This window comes from Chlorocebus sabaeus, chromosome 4 (assembly GCF_047675955.1).
Source record: "Chlorocebus sabaeus isolate Y175 chromosome 4, mChlSab1.0.hap1, whole genome shotgun sequence".
Classification (NCBI taxonomy): domain Eukaryota; kingdom Metazoa; phylum Chordata; class Mammalia; order Primates; family Cercopithecidae; genus Chlorocebus; species Chlorocebus sabaeus.
The window spans coordinates 59,205,378-59,226,617 of NC_132907.1; the positions used below are offsets into that span (position 1 = coordinate 59,205,378).

Sequence of the window (21,240 nt, forward strand, 5' to 3'; positions counted from 1 at the left end):
GAATGAAGTTAACAGTCAGTTATTGGAAAGCCTGTTATAATTGATAAATATCTGGCTAAGCTGATTTAAAAAAAGAGGAAAAGCACAAATAATAAACATCAGAAGTGACAAAGTGGACATCATATAGACACTGCAAATATTAACACAAATGTAGGCCACTTTAAATAACTTCATACACATAAATTTAAACATTTAGAAATAGAAAAATTCTTAGCAAAATAATATTTACCAAAATCAACTCAAGTTTTTTCTAAGAAGAAACAAAACCAGAAAGCATTGCATAATCTATTAAAGATAATGAATTCCTGGGTGGGAGGAGGGCAACAAAAACTCCTGCTACAAACTCCTATAAAACTTTAGTTCTAGATGGCCTCTTAGTGAATGTTACCAAGCATTTCAAGAAGAAATAATCCTAACTTCGATAAAATTTTCCAAAGTATAAGAGGAAACATATCCAGGCTTGATTTATGAAGCTAGTATTATCTGGATGCTCCAAGCCATCAAAGATAGCATGAGAAAGGAAAATTACAGAACTCTCTCACTTTCACTGTCTTACTCAAAGACTAAAATTCTAAACAAAGTATTAACAAAACAAATCCACCCATATGTAAGAAACATGATGTCTCACTAAAATGTTGGACTTATTCTAGGAATGTGATATAAGTTTAACATTAGAAAATTGGTCAGTGTGATTTTTCACATTAACAGAAAATGTAGAAAAAAGTATATAATAAAGGCAGAAAAAGCATTTGAAAATACAATTCATGAAAAAACCTCTCAGAGTAAACAGGGTATGAAAAGGAATGCTCATAATCTGATAAATACTGCCCTAAAAATCAGCAGCCAACATTTTTGTGAATCTTGATGAGCTGATTTGAAAATTAACATGGAAAGGCAAAAAGTTATGAAAATCCAAAATGTTCTTGGCAGATGACAAGATGGGAAGATTTGCTCAGCCAGGTAACAAATAAATGGTATGATATCAGTGTGGTGTTGGCATAAGGATAGACAATTGGAGCAATGCAACAGACTTACACATAAGTGGTCATCTAATGTATAACAAAGATGATAGTTCAGTGAAACGGTGAAAGGGTTTAGCACTACCTATGAAAACTGAGGTATTATGTATAGTATTGTCTACTAACTTTGAAGATAGCACATATTGCCAGATGTATACCCAACAGTTATCTATGCCCATGGGTACCAGTAGACATGGTCAAACATTCATAGTATCCATAGCAACACCAAATTGAAAACTCAAAGGTATATCAAAAGCACACTGGTTAAATAAATTGTGATACATTAATATAATGAAACACAATACAGCAACAAAAAAAGAACAATATAAGATGAATCTCACAAAGAAACTTGAGCAAAAAAAGACACAAAAAAGACAAAAGATATGAGTCCATTTATCTAAAGCTCAAAAGCAAGGAAAGCTACACATCAGTGTTTAGAGCTATAGACTTTGGTAATAAAACTTTTAAGAACATCAAGGAAATGATTCCTAAAAAGGCAATATGGTGGTCCCCTTTAGAGAATATGAAGTGCGTTAGGAATGGGAAGAAGCAAAGTATGACTAGGTAGCTGCACCCTTTATTCTATTTCTCCCCAGGTAGTGGTGCCACGAGTATTTACTTTAGCTGGGTTCATTAAGTCATGCAAAACAATGAGAGGAGTTATTATTGCTTCTGAGAGGGAAAAAAGAACAAAAGAAAGAGAGGGAGGAAGAAAGGAAACACTGAGTCTGCTTGCATGAGAAGGACAGAGAAAAAGAAGCCTGAAGGCAGACAGGCCAAGAAGGGACTTGGAAAGTGCCCAGTAGGAAATTTTGTTTGCTGTGAGATGTGCGATGCAAGGTCCTCTTCTGCCTCTTTCACAAAGTCTTTTGGAAAGTTGATGCTGCTTTCTGTTTGAATGAGATATTTCATGGAAACTCAAAGAAGGCTTGGCATGTTGTGAAAAGAGAAGACATCTTGGTATACCCAGGACCCGGTAGATGAGGGAATAGCAATTGATCATCTGAGTTAAACTCCGTGTGTATCTTCTTCATGGTGTGGACCTTCTGCTTGGATTAAAGTTACGTGTATGCCTCCCCTTTCCCTTTTGATTTGGGTAGAAATGATATAAGCTTTGAAGTCATATAGACCTAGGTTCAAATTTCATTTTGATATTTACCTGCTAGGAGAATTTGGACAAGTTTCTTAGCCTTTCTGAACCTTAATTCCCCACCGTAAATTGGATAATAACAATACTTACCCCACAGGTGACTTAGGAAAAATGCCTAGCAGAGGGGTTGCCAGCTAGAGCCCTATAGGTCAGATGTGTGATTTGCTTGGCTCTGCAGAATATTTAAAAAAAAATTTTCTTTCATTTCTTACATGTTAAAATTAGTAGTTTTACATAAAAATCTGAATGCCTGGTTTTTCTTGGAAAATTGGAAAATCTGACTATGCCAGACCTCATTTTTAAATGGCAATTGCATGTGCCCCTGCAAGCAGGGGTGTGACTTCCGCTTGGTCCCAGACCCATTCCGTCTTGATTTTCTTACACTTGATCCGCCTCATTAACATTTCCTGAATGCCTTTAGGCCCTGCACTTGGAACCGGAGTCCAGCACAGAAAATAACCTAAGTGTTTGTTCATTTGTTTCATGATCTCAAAAATTTATTGGCCAAATCACATTTCTCTATTTCTTTCAGGAAAAAAAAAAATGTTTTGAAGGTACAACTTTCTACAGTGCTTGAGAACATTGTGTAAATTTTCTACTCATAGCATATTACCAACCTTGGTATTCAATGAATGTGTATTACTAACAGGAAATACAACGAACATTGCTTACCATGTGAGATACTGCTAAAGAAGCCTGTTGCCAGGTGTCCATGACCAACTTTTCATCAGCCTCAAAGTTGGACTCAACGTTTTCTAGGGAGTTATCCATCTTGCCCTTCAGTATTGATTTTGTTTTTGGTTTGGGCGTAACTGTTTCCAGAGAAATGGATATTCGAGGAAATAGAGGAATTCTTTGAGAAACAAACAAGCAAAAGGGATATAAAAATTTTGCTTAACAGAATTCTGTTTTTGTGACCATGTTACTTTGTAAATTTTACTCTCTTGGTTTAATTTCAATTTTCAAAGTTTTCCTGGAAGAATTATTTTAATGGAGAAAAGATTACAAAAGTCTGCATTCAAATTTTTGTGGTCTAGAATGTCTTGTTAATAAGAGGAGACTCAAAGCAAACAACAACAAAAAACATAATTTTGAGACTTAATTCTCAGTAATTATAAAGCAGAGGATTAGACAATAGCCATTATTAAAAAATGTGACTTTGTAATTTGTTCCAGAGCATACACTTCCCATGAAGGATAAATTAAAAAGTCAGTCATGAAAAAGCAAACCAAACAAAACTGGGCATCACTTTTCCAAGGTGACAAGTATCATTTGGCATCCCGGAGGGCACAACTGAAGGTAGGACATGACTGTCCATGGCCATACCACATTGAACACACCTGATCTCCTCTGACAGTAGCACATGACTAATAGTCATGTGAGGTCTGAAAGGGGCTACTGCACAGAGGCAGCTAAGTTTTGATGGTAGGTGGGGCAGCCTGCAGCACCATCCCCACAAAGGTTTTTTCTTTGTTTTATAAAGTGCTGTGGGGACACAAAGTTAAGCTCTCCCTCCCTCTTCCCTTATTGCTGCTCCTGTGAAGAAATTTTTGAGCTGCCTCTGGGAATATCTTATCCCAGAAGGATCCCAGGATCTCAAAGGTTAACAGAAGCAGGGAAAGATCTACAAGGTAGAATGCTTATTGTGACTGAGATCTCCCTTTAGTAACAGAAAGAGCAAAGGGCTATCAGCTTGGGGAAGAAATGAGAAGAGAACAGCTCCAAGGATGCCTTTGTTGAAACTAGAGGAAGAGAGTCAGAATCAGTAATCTAGGAACAAGCATTTGGTTTTGTAGACTCAAGTTGCTGGAGAACAGAGCAGTGATTCAGAAAAATGAATCACTGGTACAGCATCACAGTCACAGTCTACCATGCCTAAAAAGGCAGTGTATTGAGGATCTGCTACTCATCTACCCTCAAATTAAATTACATTTTAAAAATCAAATAAGGCTAAATCACTGTCACTCCAGTTTGACTGTGATTCATGTGCTCAAAAAGTTAGGGTAAGGCTTATGTGATCATCTCGAGATGTTTAATACAGTACAACATGTATTTTTCAACATCTTACTTTGGACGACAGAACTGGTGGTATATAACTTAGAATAAGAATTTGCATTTAGAATTTATTTACTGGAAAATACTCTGATTGAGGTAGCTCTCTCACTATTAGTAGGTATAAACTTGAGCATGTCATTTGACTTTATCAAGTTCAGTTCCTCTTGGAATAATACAAATACGATAATTATTACAAGCATTCATTATTAACTAAGAGTTATTACTATCATTGTGAATAATCTTATGATACTACTACTAATATTATTATTACTATATGGTTGTTGGGAGGAATAAAGCAGACAAAATATATGAAAATTTTTAACATTGTTCTTGTTTTCCTTTATATATGACAGGTTGATAGGTTAATTGGTTGATATATTGATTGACTGATAGTTCCAGTAGGTACCCAAAGCTGTGATTTGAGGCTGAGATTGGTGCAGAGTTATTCACAGGAAATAAGAACTGGCTGTTCTTTTGCCAGTTTCATTCTACTACCCAACATCAACAGCTTACCCATTATGCCTAACTTGCTATCGTGTGCTGAGAACAGAATGTACTGCCACTCTAGACATAGACATTTGGCCTCTTTTGATGGTTCTAGTGGTTTATATTGCTTTTGGATTTTTTAAAATTGTTTTTAATCTCAAAGTTCTCTTTCAGCATCTTGCTGAATATTTTCCTTCTATTTGTGTCAAAAAGAGGGGGCACATTTTTACTCTTAGATATTCTTGTGTACACATGGGCCTGACAGGGATGTGATGGGAGTAAATGGAAAAAGCCAGGAGAGAACAGAAATGGGCTTTGGATCACTGCATAAAATATTGTGTTCAGGCCATCTCAAATTCTTTTTGGAACAAGGGAGGGTAAAAGAAACAAATCAGGAAGATACAATAGGTAATAATCAATATTTATCGAGAGTTATTGGGACTCAGTCTCATCTTCTGATACCACGAGATGGTACTAAATGCTTTGTAGATTTTATTTTTCGTAATCTTCACAACATCCCTTCTTTATAGATAAGGAAACTGAGGGTTAAGAGAGATGGAGTGACTTGACAACAAATAAATTGTCTTAATTTATTTACATACAATGATTAACAGAACTAGGATTCAAACCAGATCTGTCTTACTTCAAAATATATTCATTATTCTGCGTTTAGTTTGTGCAACTCCTGACACCTGCATTGACTGAGCAAACTTGTAAAAATATGGTACACTGCCTTCAACATAAAATATATAGCTCATCCCCTTGGAGATTTACATTTAACTTTCAGTGACTTTATATTATTTTTTTAAATCTGACTTTCTTTTTCCCCTCCTCATATGTGATATAATGTTTTTTGTTTATCACCTGCCTACTGATCATTTAAAAGGATTGTTTTAATTCTTCACTGTATTTTATTGATTTAGTTCAAATTAAAATTCATTTAATTTTTAAGGATTTTGATTTCTATTTTTTAATTGCTTTAATTTTAAAAGCTCTCTTAATTTTTTATAGCTGGAAACCATGCCACAGGAATCACCACCACTCCTACCTCCCATTTCTAGAAGACATTTTTCTATTTGTTCAGAACTTCTCAGAGTTGGGGATCTTGCCTTTCCCTTGCCCCTACCCACTGGATGTACAAAAACAATGACTTACAGACTTTTACATTGCACAGGATTTGCTTGGCAGAAAATAAAATTTTTCTTCTATCCTACCACCAAGTTTATTTTTTTGCTGGCAGAAATCTGATGTTAGACTATTAATAGGTCTTTCAGTCACTCTCATAAGGTCATTATCACATACTACTGAGACTTTACTGTTTCTCAATATCTTTACCTGTAAAAGACTCAAAACACCTTCCATTTTCATTTATATAATACAATATGTACACACACACACACTCACACACCTGCTTTGGTCCTTTCATAAAAGTGTTAGATGTTCATAATTTCTTTCTTTCTCTTTCTTTTTTTTTTCTTTTTCTTTTTCTTTTTTTTTTTTGAGATTGGAATCTCGCTCTGTCGCCCAGGCTAGAGTGCTGTGGCGCGATCTCGGCTCACTGCAACCTCGGCCTCCCGGGTTCACACCATTCTCAGCCTCCTGAATAGCTGGGACTACAGGTGCCCGCCACCACGCCCAGCTAATGCTTTTTGTATTTTTAGTAGAGACGGGGTTTCACCGTGTTAGCCAGGATGGTCTCGATTTCCTGACCTCGTGATCCCCTGCCTCGGCCTCCCAAAGTGCTGGGATTACAGGCGTGAGCCACCGCGCCTGGCCAAGGTTCATAATTTCTTACCAGAAACCGTTGGGGCCAAAAGTGTTTCAGAATTCAGAATTTGTGTGTTCCATATATTCCTGAATACCACCTGCAGAGTCTGTGGGATGACTCCATCATAAAACGCATTTTATCTCTGCAGCAAAATGAGTAAATATTCACTATAAATTGAATCATGTATATTAGTAGTCTTAAGTCAATGGCACACAAACGATAAAAAAAAAAAGTTTGGTTATTAGAGCTTTTTTGGACCTTGGATTTGCAGATAAAGTAGTGTGATTTTTTATTAGTGGTAATTAATTTTAAATCACAAAGCTTCATGTTTAAAACGATTACAGTGTGATATAATAGCCTGCCTTACCTAAGCTGGCTTTCGGAATTGTCTTTATTATCCAGCTGGACCAAAGGGATTCGAGTAAATCTCTTATTGTCCTCTATTGGGATTTTACTTTCCATTCCCCGGTAATAATCTTGAAGGAGTCTCTTCGTATCTTGGAAACGGTTCAGTTCTGCCTTTAATAGCAAATGTGAATGTTAATATCCAAGAAAGAACAAGCTGATCTGTACATATTTCCGATATAAGCCTCTGAAAGCGCTAGTTTGAAAACATATACATTGAAAATAATTTTCTGGAAATTAAGAAGGAGCATTGGTTATAAGTCTATATCTAAGATTTTCATTAAAATTAAAGATAACTAGTGACTGCATTCTCTATATTTATGAAACATGATTCTACTTAACAAAATGACTTTTCTATGCCTCTTGACATTGTGATAGTTACAGGATATATGATGTTTCAAGTAATGCATGCTATTCACTATTTTAACATTAGCAATTCCTGTGTCCTAGATTCAATCAGCCAATATAGTAGCAAACTTCTTTGCCATAGGTAGCATATGAGTTGATTTGGGAGATGCCAAAAAACACTATACACACAAATACAAAATACAAATACAAAAAGACACTAGGTTCTGGTTCACTAGAGCAACTTAGCTGTGGAGAAACGACAAAGGGCAACATAAAGTTTTTTTTTTCTTTCTTTTTTTTTTTTTTTTTTTGTTTCCTTTTTGAGACAGAGTCTTGCTCTATCATACAGGCTGGAATGCAGTGGTATGATCCCAGCTCATTGCAACCTCCACCTTCTGGGTTCAAGCGATTTTCCTGCCTCAGCCTCCTGAGTAGCTGGGTTTACAGGGCCCTGCCCCCACACCCTCCTAATTTTTTGTATATTTAGTCAAGACAGGATTTTGCAACGTTGGCCAGGCTGGTTTCGAACTCCTGACCTCAGGTGATCTGAACACCTCAGCCTCCCAAAGTGCTGGGATTACAGGCATGAGCCACTGTGCCCGGCAACATAGAGTCTAAGGAATAGTTCTCTTTCCACAATTTCCTCTGCTGTTCAATATGCGGAGGAGAGAGATAATTCAGTTCCTCCAGTGCTCACAGCTAAACCCTTCTGCTTGCTTTGCCAGTAAGTACGTTGTGAAAAATGGAGCAACCCAGAGGAGCTGGTGGCAAGGTGAGCATCAGTCATTCTCTTGTTGTGACTCCCTGTCAGCAAAGGTCATTTCCTTTTGTGGTATGCATACACTGAAGTGTGTGCATAGTGAGATTCTGCACAGTGCCAACAACACAAATGTAGAATGTAGTATTTTTCAACCTGGTCTCCCATTGGGTTTAGAACAATATGGTGTATATCTGTGCTTCTCTTTGTTAGTGCAAACATGACCTCCAGACTTTATTTTAGTCACCTGGGCTACTTAAATCAGTACCTGAGGGCCTAAATATTGACGCTCTTTACATAGATGAATTCCATGATACCTAGCTAATTACAGAAAGCATCATTTTAAAAAGAAAAACAAAATTGACCTAATGTTCAAAGCCTTATCTAAACCAAACTCAAAGATATTTATGAAGAGATCCCTACATTTATCAAACAATTATGTCACTACTTATTTTGTAAAATATCAAGAAATATTCTCTTATTGCCATATTCACAGTACAGAATTTTAAAAGTCTGGTTTTTTACTGTAGTCTACAACAAAAGACAAGAACAGTTTCAGTAAGTCTGTGATTGATATAGAAAAGGTTAAGCCAAATTGCTCCTGGAAAAAGCTGTTTTCTGTACTATTCAACTTTTCTAACTAAATGACTGAAACAGGAAAAAATTAATTTGGTGAACTTGCATCTAAGTTAAAAAAATAAAAGTACCACTTATGTATTGTTTCACATTACAGAACATTTTCAATAGTCTCCTTGGATTTTAAACATAAATATATATTTAAGTAGTTTTTTAAACTAGCATTTTGAAATGACAAGAAAAACTAAACCTTTTTCTCTTTCCTTGCAAAACAACAAAATTAAGTTTTAAAATATTAATGTATGAACAAATCCTACAGTTTGATAATAAGTGTTTGCACCTGTCATGCTTAGGTTTGGTAAAACAGAGGAGAAAAATGAGTCTTGTAAATTATGAGAACTTGCAGAATGCCACATTTATGGTGAATTGGATCATATAGAAACCCAATTTGTACAAACTGAATATTGACAACTTTGGGGAATTAAAATAAGTGTGTTGAGGTTATAAAAATTATGTCATTAAATCATAGCATTGTATTATTTAGTAAATAAATTTAGAAATCAGGAAATTATTTCCTTCTTAACTTATAGAACTAAACTATTTAATAAAGATTAGGTTTAGTAGAGCTTCTTTTATACAATTGGTATTTGGGACAGTGTTGTTCTCCGTGCCTTAGGCTTACCTTACTATAGTGATTATCTTATACAAAATATTAATTTATTTTTAGAAAGCATAATTTAATTAACTAAATCTGAATAAGATGCCATACTATATCCAAGATTTTCATAAAGGCAGAATTAATCAAAATTCCTGTTATATTTATGATAACTAGTAAACAATATTTTCTCTTAAGATTTTTAATTGTGACAGAATCTTAGATTTAAAAGGAATTTTAGAAATCATCTAGCATAGCATTTTCTAAAATACATTTTGTAGAAAACTTGTCCTATAGGCAGTTAATGAGTACCTTGTTGGGGAAGAAACAAAAACTTCTCAAGGTCAAATAGTGTAGAAAATAGAAATAGAAAAAGGATTTCCTTCCTGTAGGGCATTTCGATATCTAAACACGTCGATACACTCGTCAATCTCCCAGGGAGAGGGAGGAAGGCTAGAGTAGATAGCACTTCCCAAAGTCATTTGATCACAGAGTCCTTGTTTTGTGAAACATCTTGTAGGACTAATGTCTATGGAATCTGCTTTGGGATACATTTATCTAGCTGTTTGTTATCCAATACCACAGATTCTTGAAGGCTTTCTCTAGTGTACTTTCCACTGTTCCTCCAAAACCATGTGCAAACTTCTGCTTTTGAGCATCCTGGACAAAAAGCTCATTGCCTCCAAATGAGCTTTACTTGATGGGCTGTTCATTAGGCTCTTTCTTTAAATATTGAATTGAAACCTTCTCTTTTGTAATTTCCACCCTTGGTTTTTATAGGATCTTACTGATCAGTGCAAAATAAGGCTCTCTTCAGTTCTATGTGGCAAACTTTCAACTATTTGAACAATAAAGCAGTGGTTAGGAATACAGTAGACACTCCCTTATCCATGGGGAATAAGTTTCAAGACCTCCAATGGATGCGTGAAACCTCAGATAGTTCCAAACATTATATACACTATGATTTTCATCTGATAACTAAATTGGCTACTAAGTGACTAACAGATGGGCAGGTAGCATCTACAGGGTGGATACTATGGACGGGGGATGATTCACGTTCTGAGCAAGACAGAATGAAACAGTGTGAAACTTCATCACACTACTCAAAATGGAGCACAATTTAAAACTTATGAATTATTTATTTCAGGAAATTTCCGTGTAATATTTCCATGTAATATTTCCAAACTATGGAAAATAAACCCGAGGAGAAGGGGGAGCTACTGTACTGGCTTTGAAGTCAGATGGGCAAATTGTTTCACCTGTGTTTGTCTCCATTTCTTAATTTGTGAAATGAAGATAATGGAACTTGCAGTGGGCTGGGTGTGGTGGCTCACTCCTGTAATCCCAGCACTGTGGGAGGCTGAGGCAGATGGATCACCTGAGGTCAAGAGTTCGAGACCAGCCTGGCCAACACGGTGAAACCGTGCCTCTACTAAAAATACAAAAATTAGCCAGGCGTGGTAGTGGGCACCTGTAATCCCAGCTACTTGGGAGGCTGAGGCAGGAGAATCGCTTGAACCCGGGAGGCAGAGGTTGCAGTGAGGTGAGATTGCACCATTGCACTCCAACCTGGGTGCAAGAGTGAAAACTTGTTGGGAAGTTTTAATGTATTCTACATGAAAATCTTTAGAATGGTGCCTGGCATATACATAGTAACAATTTAGTAAATGTTAGCTTCTATTTACTGCTTTTTCCTCTTTATTCCTTGTTGGTCTTAGATATTAGTTCAGTTTCTCAAGATAAAAGTCCTATACCTAGGGATTATTGAAATATTGAGTCATATAACATTTCCAAAGGTGGTATGTATCGCTGTTAATCAAGAATGATTCATAAAAAGTATCTGCCTTCATTATTGGTTTTCCGCTATTTCTGCCATAAGCTTTTGATACAACTGTTTATAATACTTGATTTTTGCTTGCCCAAACCAATGTCATGGGGATGCTATCCAGACTGGTCTAGGCTGCTAGGCACCTCACTTTAATCTTTGCATACAACTCATGCCATGTGGATCTGTCCTCCTGGCTGTGGCCCGGCTTTGTCCTCTGCTTTGGATGACATCTTTCTAACTCCATCTTCTCTTTCCAATCCAGATTCCTAACATGGCTGCATGGGGTCTTCACTGTCCTGGTATCCTGATTTCTTGAAACCTCCTACCTGAGGGGCTGCTTCTGCCTCTCAGATTTCTGGTGATATTTCAGACCTTCTATGGTCTGGCCTATGCCTGAGCCATGAATTGTCCCTTTGAAGACTGGAAGTATCAGCATGTATTGGCCCTTTGATGAAAAGACATTTACTGAACACCTTTTATGCACTAGCTGTAGGGATTGCCAGATAAGTACTCTCATTTCCTGTAGTATCTCTTTATCTAAGTAAATCAACTAAAGACCAGAAATATACCCTTTTCCATTCTCTATCTTCACTCCTGTTGTTTTAGGAAAAAAATACTCATGTACACACAACTTGAACGAAGACAGCCTTCATATTCTCTTCAGCTTGACCCAACTTTAGACAGGCTGCTTCCTGACTCTAGGCCCCACCTCCCTTTTGTTAGAGCATTTGCTTTAAGAAAACTTGACGTTGTAAATCCTTTCACTGTTCCTTTGAGATGTAAATCTTTTCAAAAGCCTCCCACCATTTGTACAACCCAGAAAAGAACGTCTTTCTCAAGGACCTAAAAACCATCTCTTTGTAATGTAGTTAATCACCAAGGAATACAGTGCCTCTGTCTCCGAGTTCCTGTGTGAGAGTAGGAGCCTAACTTCACTGGGTGCATTGCTTCAAGTCCTAAAACTATCTCCTGTGATGAAGATTGTAGAAAGTTGACTTTTCCTTCTGATAACGTCAATTGGCAAACACAGTTGGCCTATGACCCATACCTTCTAACCTACTCCGGCTCTTAAAAACTCTCTAGCCCTTTGTCTTGGCAGAGTTGGGTTTGTGCTTTCTCCCCAATTGCTGGCAGTGGTGTCAGAATAAAATCAGCACCTGTCTTCTAATCTTGTCCTGTGCAATTTTTTTTTTAACTTAATAGGCTGCAAATATAAGTTAATCAGGTTGCATTGATTATGGTCTGTTTTTCTAGTCCAGTATTGGAAAACTTTTTATTTTCAGGAATCAAATGTCTGCCTGGCCTGATCTTGCCTATGTTTGTTGTGGTCAGGCTGCTTTCCTGGGCTTTCTTTGTCCACCTAAGGGGTCTGCTTTGAGAGTCTGGTGAGGTAACTCAGTTGTAGACACTATTTCTACTGTGGCTTTCTACATATCTAGGCCACCTGGAGCAATGCTGGTGGGTAGTTGCTTGAGATGCTTCCAATTTGGGTGCATATTGGGCTGGACCAAAATGTATTATTTCAGCTAGCTTTCTTGGTGAGTTGGAGCTCATACCAGGCATAGTGAGCCCTGAACAGATCTCTCATGTTCCCAAGAAAGTGTCATATGAGGGACTGAGGGATGAGGCTGTGAAGGGAAGTGCCTGGGTCATTGTGACCACTGCTCTTACCTGCATCAGGGAAAAGAAATGGTTCATTGTCATTCCAAGAGAGTCCTGTAACCAGTTCTCATTAATGATGTCAAGCCGCTCCTGCTCTGCCTCTTCCTTCCGTGCGTCACAAATGTCCCACAGGCGGTCTCGCAGATCCTAGACAGAAAACAGGCATCGGCATTGTCATTATGCTTTAGACTGCTGCTCAAACCACCTAGGTGCAATAAAACTAAAATCCTTTGCCTCTCTTAAAAATGTCTCTAAAGAAATTTTACACCAATTGTACTCGTGCATTGTATGTGCTCATTCAACCAATATTCATTTTGAGTCTATTCTGTCAGTCCCTCACGTTTGAAGAGGACCTCACCACATCATATGTCTATGCCTACCACAAACCCACTATGTTTTACTTTATTCATGAATGGCTATGTTTTATGTGCTTTAATCCTTCCTAAAAAATATGTGTTTGATTGAAAAAATCCTTTCAGTGAATTTTTTTGGGGGAAATGGCAATTGTTGGTGGAAAAAGTATGCAGCTGTATTAAACCAGGGGCATAAATTTGTTAATGAATACTACAGGTGTAACATATTGTTCACCAAAAATATATATATCACAGTTTCTTTATCCACTCATTGATTGACGGTTATTTGGGTTGGTTCCACGATTTTGCAATTGTGAATTGTGCTGCTATAAACAGCGTGCGCAAGTATCTTTTTCAAATAATGACTTCCTTTCCTCTGGGTAGATACCCAATAATAGGATTGCTGGATCAAATGATAGTTCTACTTTTAGTTCTTAAAGGAATCTCCACACTGTTTTCCATAGTGTCTGTACTAGTTTACATTACCACCAGCAGCGTAGAAGTGTTCCCTGATCACCGCATCCTCGCCAACATCTACTGGTTTTTGTTTTTTTCATTATGGCCATTCTTGCAGGAGTAAGGTGGTATCACATTGTGGTTTTGATTTGCATTTCCCTGATTATTAGTGATGCTGAGCATCTTTTCATATGTTTATTGCCCATTTGTATATCTTCTTTTGAGAATTGTCTATTTATATCCGTAGCCCACTTCTTGATGGGATTGGTTTTTTCTTACTGATTTGAGTTCGTTGTAGATTCTGGATATTAGTCTTTTGTCACATGTATAGATTGTGAAAATTTTCTCCCATTCTGTGGGTTGTCTGTTTACTCTGCTGACTGTCCATTCACCGTGCAAAAGCTGTTTGGCTTAATTAAGTCCCAGCTATTTATCTTTGCTTTTATTGCATTTGCTTTTGGGTTTTTGGTCATGAAATCCTTGCCTAAGCCAATGTCTAGAAGGGTTCTTCCAATGTTATCTTGTAGAATGTTTAGTTTCAGGTCTTAGGTTTAAGACCTGAATTCATCTTGAGTTGATTTTTGTATAAGGTGAAAGATGAGGATCCAGTTTCATTCCCCTATGTGTGGCTAGCCAATTATCCCAGCACCATTTGTTGAATAGGGTGTCCTTTCCCCAATTTATGTTATTGTTTGCTTTGTCAAAGATCAGTTGACTGTAGGTATTTGGGTTTATTTCTGGGTTCTCTATTCTGTTCCATTGGTCTATGTGCCTATTTTTATACCAGTATCATGCTGTTTTGGTTACTATGGTCTTATGGTATAGTTTGAAATCAGGTAGTGTGATGCTTCTAGATTTGTTCATTTTGTTTAGTCTTGCTTTGGCAATGTAGGCTCTTTGTGGTTCCATATGAATTTTAGAATTGTTTTTTCTAATTCTCTGAAGAATGTTTGTGGTATTTTGATGGGGATTGCATTTAATTTGTAGATTGCTTTGGGCAGTATGATCATTTTCACAATATTGATTCTACCCATCCACGAGCATGGGATGTGTTTCCATTTGTTTGCGTCATTGTGTCATTTATGATTTTTTTCAGCAGTGTTTTGTAGTTTTCCTTGTAGAGGTCTTTTGACTCCTTGGTTAGGCATATTCCTAAGTATTTCTTTTTTTTTTTTTTGCAGCTATTGTAAAAGGGGTTGAGTTCTTGATTTGATCCTCTGCTTGGCTGCTGTTGGTGTATAGAAGAACTACTGACTTGTGTACATTAATCTTGTATCCAGAAACTTTGCTGAATTCTTTTATTAGTTCTAGGAACTTTCTGGAGGAGTCTTTGGGGTTTTCAAGGTAAATGATCATATCATCGGCAAATGGACAGTTTGACTTCCTCTTTACTGACTTCAATGCCTTTTATTTTTCTCTCTAGTCTGATTGCTCTGGCTAGGACCTCCAGTATTATGTTGAAGAGGAGTGGTGAGAGTGGGCATATTTGTCTTGTTTCAGTTTTCAGAGGGAATGCTTTCAACTTTTCCCCATTGAGTATTATGTTGGCTGTGGGTTTGTCATAGATGGCTTTTATTACATTGAGGTATGTCCCTTGTATGCCAATTTTTGCTGAGAGTTTTAATCATAAAGGCATCCTGGATTTTGTCAAATGCTTTTTCTGCATCTGTTGAGATGATCACATGATTTTTGTCTTTAATTCTGTTTATGTGGTGTATCACATTTATTGACTTGTGTATGTTAAAGCATCCCTGGTATAAAAACCACTTGATCATTGTGGATTATCTTTTTGACATGTTGTTGGATTTGGTTAGCTAGTGTTTTGTTAAGGATTTTTAGCATCTATGTTTATCAAGGATATCAGTCTGTAATTTTCTTTTTTGGTTGTCCTTTGCTGGTTTTGATATTAGGGTAATGCTGGCTTCATAGAATGAATTAGAGAGGGTTCCTTCTTTCTCTGTACTGTGAAGTAGTATCAAAAGAATTGGTATCAATTCTTCTTTGAATGTCTGGTAGAATTTTACTGTGAATCCATCTGGTCCTGGACTTTTTTATGTTGATAATTTTTAAATTACCATTTCAATCTTGCTGCTTGTTATTGGTCAGTTCAGGGTATCTAATTCTTCTTGATTTAAGTTAGGAAGGTTGTATTTTTCCAGGAATATATCCATCTCTTCTAGGTTTTCAGGTTTATGGGTGTAAAGGTGTTCACAGTAGCCTTGAATGATCTTTTGTATTTCACTGAGGTCAGTTGTAATATCTCCTGTTTTGTTTCTTAGTGAGGTTATTTGGATTTTGGATTTTCTCTCTTCTTTTCTTGGTTGATCTTGAGAATGGCCTATCAATTTTATTTTCAAAGAACCAGCTTTTTGATTCAATTGTCTTTCGTATTTTTGTTGTTGTTGTTGTTCCAATTTCATTTAGTTCTGCTCTGATGTTGTTTTTTTCCTTTCTTCTACTGGGTTTGAGTTTGGTTTGTTCTTGTTTTCTAGTTCCTTGAGGTGTGACCTTAGAATGTCAGTTTATGCTCTTTCGATCTTTTTGATGTAGGCATTTAGGGCTATGAACTTTCCTCTTAGCACCACCTTTGCTGTATCCGAGGTTTTGGTAGGTTGTGTCATTGTCATTCAGTTTGAAGAATTTTTAAATTTCCATCTTGATTTCGTTTTTGATCCAATGCTCATTCAGGAGCAGGTTATTTAATTTCCATGTATTTGCATAGTTTTGAAGATTCCTTTTGGAGTTGATTTCCAGTTTTATTCCACTGTAGTCTAAGAGAGTGCGTGATATAATTTCAATTTTCTTAAATTTATTGAGGCTCATTTCATGGCCTATCATACGGTCTATCTTGGAGAAAGTTCTATGCTCTGTTGAATAGAATGTGTATTTTGTGGTTGTTGGGTGGAATGTTCGTATATATCTCTTAAGTCCATTTGTTCCAAGGAATAGTTTAAATCCATTGTTTCTTTGTTGATTTTCTATCTTGATTACCTGTCTAGTGCTGTCAGTGGAATATTATTGTCCCCCACTATTATTGCGTTGCTGTGTGTCTCATTTCTTAGGTCTATTAGTGATTGTTTTATAAATTTGGGAGCTCCAATGTTAGGTACATATATGTTTAGGATTGTGATATTTTCCTGTTGCACAAGGCCTTTTACCATTATATAATGTCCCTCTTTGTCTCTTTTAACTGCTGTTGCTTTACAGTTTGTTTTGTCTGATATAAGAATAGCTATCCCTGCTCACTTTTTGTGTCCATTTGCATGAAATGCCTTTTTGCACCCCTTTACTTTAAGTTTATGTGAGTCCTTATGCGTTAGGTGAGTCTACTGATGGCAGCAGATAGTTGGTTGGTGAGCTCTTATCCATTCTGCAGTTCTGTATCTTTTAAGTGGAGCCTTTAGGCCATTTACATTCAATGTTAGTATTGAAAGTGAGGTACAGGCCGCGCGCGGTGGCTCAAGCCTGTAATCCCAGCACTTTGGGAGGCCGAGACAGGCGGATCACGAGGTCAGGAGATCGAGACCATCCGGGCTAACACGGTGAAACCCCGTCTCTACTAAAAAATACAAAAAACTAGCCGGGCGCGGTAGCAGGCACCTGTAGTCCCAGCTACTCGGGAGGCTGAGGCAGGAGAATGGCGTGAACCCGGGAGGCGGAGCTTGCAGTGAGCTGAGATCCGGCCACTGCACTCCAGCCTGGGCCACAGAGCAAGACTCCGTCTCCAAAAAAAAAAAAAAAAAAAGAAAGTGAGGTACCATTGCATTCGTCATGCTCTTTGTTGCCTGTGTACTTTTGGTTTTTTTGTTTACTTGTTTGTAACTTGTATTTTTGTTTTATAGGTCCTGTGTGATTTATGCATTAAAGAGGTTCTGTTTTGATGTGTTTCCAGGATTTGTTTCAAGATTTAGAGCTCCTTTTAGCAGTTCTTGTAGTGGTGACTTGGTAATGGCAAATTCTCTGAGCATTTGTCATTTGAAAAAGACTAAGTCTTTCCTTCATATAAGATGCTTAGTTTCGCTTGATACAAAACTGTTGGCTGATAATTGTTTTGTTTGAGGAGGCTGAAGATAGGGCCCCAATCCCTTCTAGCTTGTAGGGTTTCTGCTGAGAAATCTGCTGTTAATTTGATAGGTTTTCCTTTATAAGTTACCTGGTGCTTCTGTCTCACAGCTCTGAAGATTCCTTCCTTTGTCTTAACTTTGGATAACCTGATAACAATGTGCCTAGGCGATGATTTTTTTGTGATAAATTTCCCAGGTGTTCTTTGTACTTCTTGTGTTGGAATGTCTAGGACTCTAGCAAGGCTGGGGAAGTTTTCCTCAATTATTCCTCTAAATATGTTTTCCAAGCTTTTATGATTCTCTTCTTCCTCAGGAACACTAGCAAGGCTGGGGAAGTTTTCCTCAATTATTCCTCTAAATATGTTTTCCAAGCTTTTATGATTCTCTTCTTCCTCAGGAACACCAATTATTGTTAGGTTTGGTCATTTAGCATAATCCCAGACTTCTTGGAGGCTTTGCTCATATTTTCTTTTTCTTTTTTCATTGTCTTTGTTGGACAGGGTTAATTTGAGGACCTTGTCTTTGAGTTCTGAATTTCTTTCTTCTACCTGTTCAATTCTATCGCTGAGACTTTCCAGAGCATTTCAGGTTTCTAAAAGTGTGTACAAAGTTTCCTGAATTTTTATTTGTTTTTTCTTTCAGCTACCTATTTCCTTGAATCTCTCTCCCTTCACTCCTTGTATTGTTTTTTGGATTTCCTTGCATTTGGCTTTGCCTTTCTCTGGTGCCTTCCTGATTAGCTTAATAACTAACCTCCTGCATTCTTTTTCAGATAAATCAGGGATTTCTTGGTTTGGATCCATTGCTGGTGAACTAGTGTGATTTTTTTCGGGGTGTTAGCCTTGTTTTGTCATATTACCAGGGCTGAATTTTTGGTTTCTTCTCATTTGGGTAGGCTCTGCACAGGAAAGGTCTAGGACTGAAGGCTCTTGTTCAGATTCTTTTGTCCCATGGGGTGTTCCCTTGATGTAATACTCTCCCGCTTTTCCTATGGATGTGGTTTTCCTTGAGCCAAACTGCAGTGACTGTTGTCTCTCTTGTGGGTGTAGCCACCCAGTAAGTCTACCCTGCTCCAGGTTGGCACTGGAGGTTGTCTGACAGAGTCCTGTGATGTGAATTGTCTGTGGGTCTCCCAGCCATGGATACCAGTGCCTGTTCTGGTGGAGGTGGTGGGGGAGTGCAATGGACTCCATGAGGGTTCTTAACCTTGGTGGTTTAATGATCTATTTTTGTGCTGGTTGGCGTCCTGCCAGGAGGTGGTGCTTTCCAGAGAATATCAGCTATAGTAGGGTGGAGAGGGACCAGCAGTGGGCGGGGCCCTAGAACTCCCAAGATTATATGCCCTTTGTCTTCTGCTACCAGGGTGGCTAGGGAAGGACCATCAGGTGGGGGCAGGGCTAAGCATGTCTGAACTCAGACTCTTCTTGGGTACGTTTTGCTGTAGCTGCTGTCGGGGATGGGGGTGAGATTCCCAGGTCATTGGAGTTATGTACCTAGGAGGATTATGGCTGCCTCTGCTGAGTCATGTAGGTTGTCAGGGAAGTGGAGGGAAAGCCGGCAGTCACAGCCTCATGCAGCTTCCATGCAAACCGAAGGGCGGTCTCACTCCCACCAGGTCTCTGCCAACAGCCCCGAGTCTGTTTCCAGGCAGTGGGTGAGATGGGCTTGAGAACTTGTTCAAGGATACCCACCTCCCAGATGTGAAACAAAAGGGCTTGGGTCTTCCCCCACCTGGGAGTCTGCACACCGGATGTGCACCCTCCCCAAGCTCTGGCCAGGAGGCTTCTTGCCCAGTTCAAATTGTTACAAGGTTCAGCTACAGATGTCCTTCTCCCTGTGGAGTTTTACCCCCTGCTCCTTTGGCCACCCTCCCGATGGAACCCTGTGGTGCCAGGTGGGAATGGGCTGCTTGGGCACCCAGCGAGCTCCCAGTGCCTTTCTGCTACTTCCTCCACCCCTGTATTTCACTCAGCTCTCGAAATTGACCCAGCTCCAGGTAAGGTCAGAAACTTCTTCTGCAAACAGACTTTCAGTTTCTCCAGTGAGGGTGTGTTCAGGAGAGGAGGGTCTCCCTTCCCACTTACGCAGTTGGGGCACTCATAGTATTTGGCGTGCCTCCCAGATCCCGCAGGAGCAGTCTGCCTCCTTCAGAGGGTCTGTGGGTCCTCTCGGGATTGCTGGTTTGTTCTTGCAGTTGATCTGGAGCTAAAATTCACGGTGCAAGCCTCCACACACTGCTCTGTCCAGAGTTGTAATCTAGTCCTGCCTTGTATCTGCCATGATGATCCAGTTTTGTTTGTTTGTTTGTTTTTGTTTTTTTTAGGCAGAGTCTCACTCTGTCACCCAGGCTGGAATGTGCCCTGAGTGTGATCTTGGCTCACTGAAGCCTCCACCTCCCGGGTTCATGCAATTCTCCTCTTTATATATTTTTTAAAGAAAAGAGAGGACACAGCAGAGGAAAAAGCACAAAAGCAGGGTGACCTTGATTCTAGTTCTTTTTCTCCCACGGACTCAGTGTGAAACCTTTGCAAGTAACATCATGTCTGTGGCTCAGTTTTGTAACGGACAAAATGAGAACAATGCAACACCAGAACCTCTCTATTAATTTAATAGGATTGGAATGGAATAATTGAAGAACAAGGAATATTACCAGGGGTAAAAAGGGATTAAAGCAATGAGTTTTTGTTATGAACTTGCCCAGAGGCATTGCTCGTTTTCACATTTTATGTAGCAAGAATTAGGGAATTACTAAATATATAAATCAGAGATGTATTTAAGAGAGATTCATAACTATTAATTGAGAAGATCATGCAGACTAACTCATTAAAAACTTCTATTCTTACAAAAGTTGTAAAGACTTTCCACTGGGTAAAAACCCACATTCAACTTATGTGGTGCTTACTAGAGATACATAAAACAAAATGACACAAAAAGGTCAGTGTGGAAACTTATATGACCACATACAAATTAAAAATAAAGCAAGGTTTATGGTATTTATATAAGATAGCAGTCAAATTTAAGACAGAAACACTTTGGACACAAAGATTTTATACCATAATGAGGAACAGGGCAACTTGGGCACAGAATTCCAACACTACTGCTTACTATGTTGGCTTCTTTACAACATTTGTTCATCCATGAAATGGGAGTATTACTAGTACCTGCCTCAGAGGGTGGTTGTGGGGATGAAAAAGACAGTGCCAGAACATAGTGCATGCTCAGCAATTAGTTATTACTGTTGATGCCTTAAAATTGATGAAAATCAAAAACCATAGCAAGGAAAATGGATAGAAATGTAATAGTCACAGGAGTTTTTCACTTACTTTCACCAGTTTTTACAAGATCATGTAGCTATAAAAATGTCCAAAAAAAAAAAAAAAGGAATAGCGTGTTTATTTCAATCAGAATTACCTGTACCCTTTTAAAAATAAATGTGATACAAGGATTTATACTAAATCTAATTAGTTTGGTCATAAGGAATGAAACAAAGGCAGGTTTATTTATTTTTTTAACTTGACTTCAGAAGTTTCTCTACTGTATACTGTTGCTGAAGATCCACTGCTAAAAATGTTATAATGTCTTCGATAAGGTTGATTTGGCCAAAATTTACCAAACCTTCCAAGTAGAAATTATGTATGTTGTTCTCCAGTATCCACGG

The 21,240-nt window shown here is 38.1% G+C and overlaps 1 protein-coding gene across 14 annotated transcripts in view; it reads right to left on the reverse strand.

Moving 5' to 3' along the window:
* Window positions 1-21,240, reverse strand: part of SPEF2 (sperm flagellar 2) — a 188,132-nt gene that overhangs the window by 45,978 nt on the left and 120,914 nt on the right. For all 14 annotated transcript variants that reach the window (XR_012092806.1, XR_012092804.1, XR_012092802.1 and 11 more), the window contains 3 exons: window positions 12,719-12,856; window positions 6,846-6,997; window positions 2,842-3,022 (listed from right to left, as the gene is read on the reverse strand). Coding sequence is in view for 8 of the 14 variants with exons in the window: in XM_073014804.1 (XP_072870905.1) it covers window positions 2,842-3,022; window positions 6,846-6,997; window positions 12,719-12,856 (471 nt within the window). In the remaining 6 variants the exon portion in view is untranslated. The remainder of the gene's footprint in view (window positions 1-2,841; window positions 3,023-6,845; window positions 6,998-12,718; window positions 12,857-21,240) is intronic.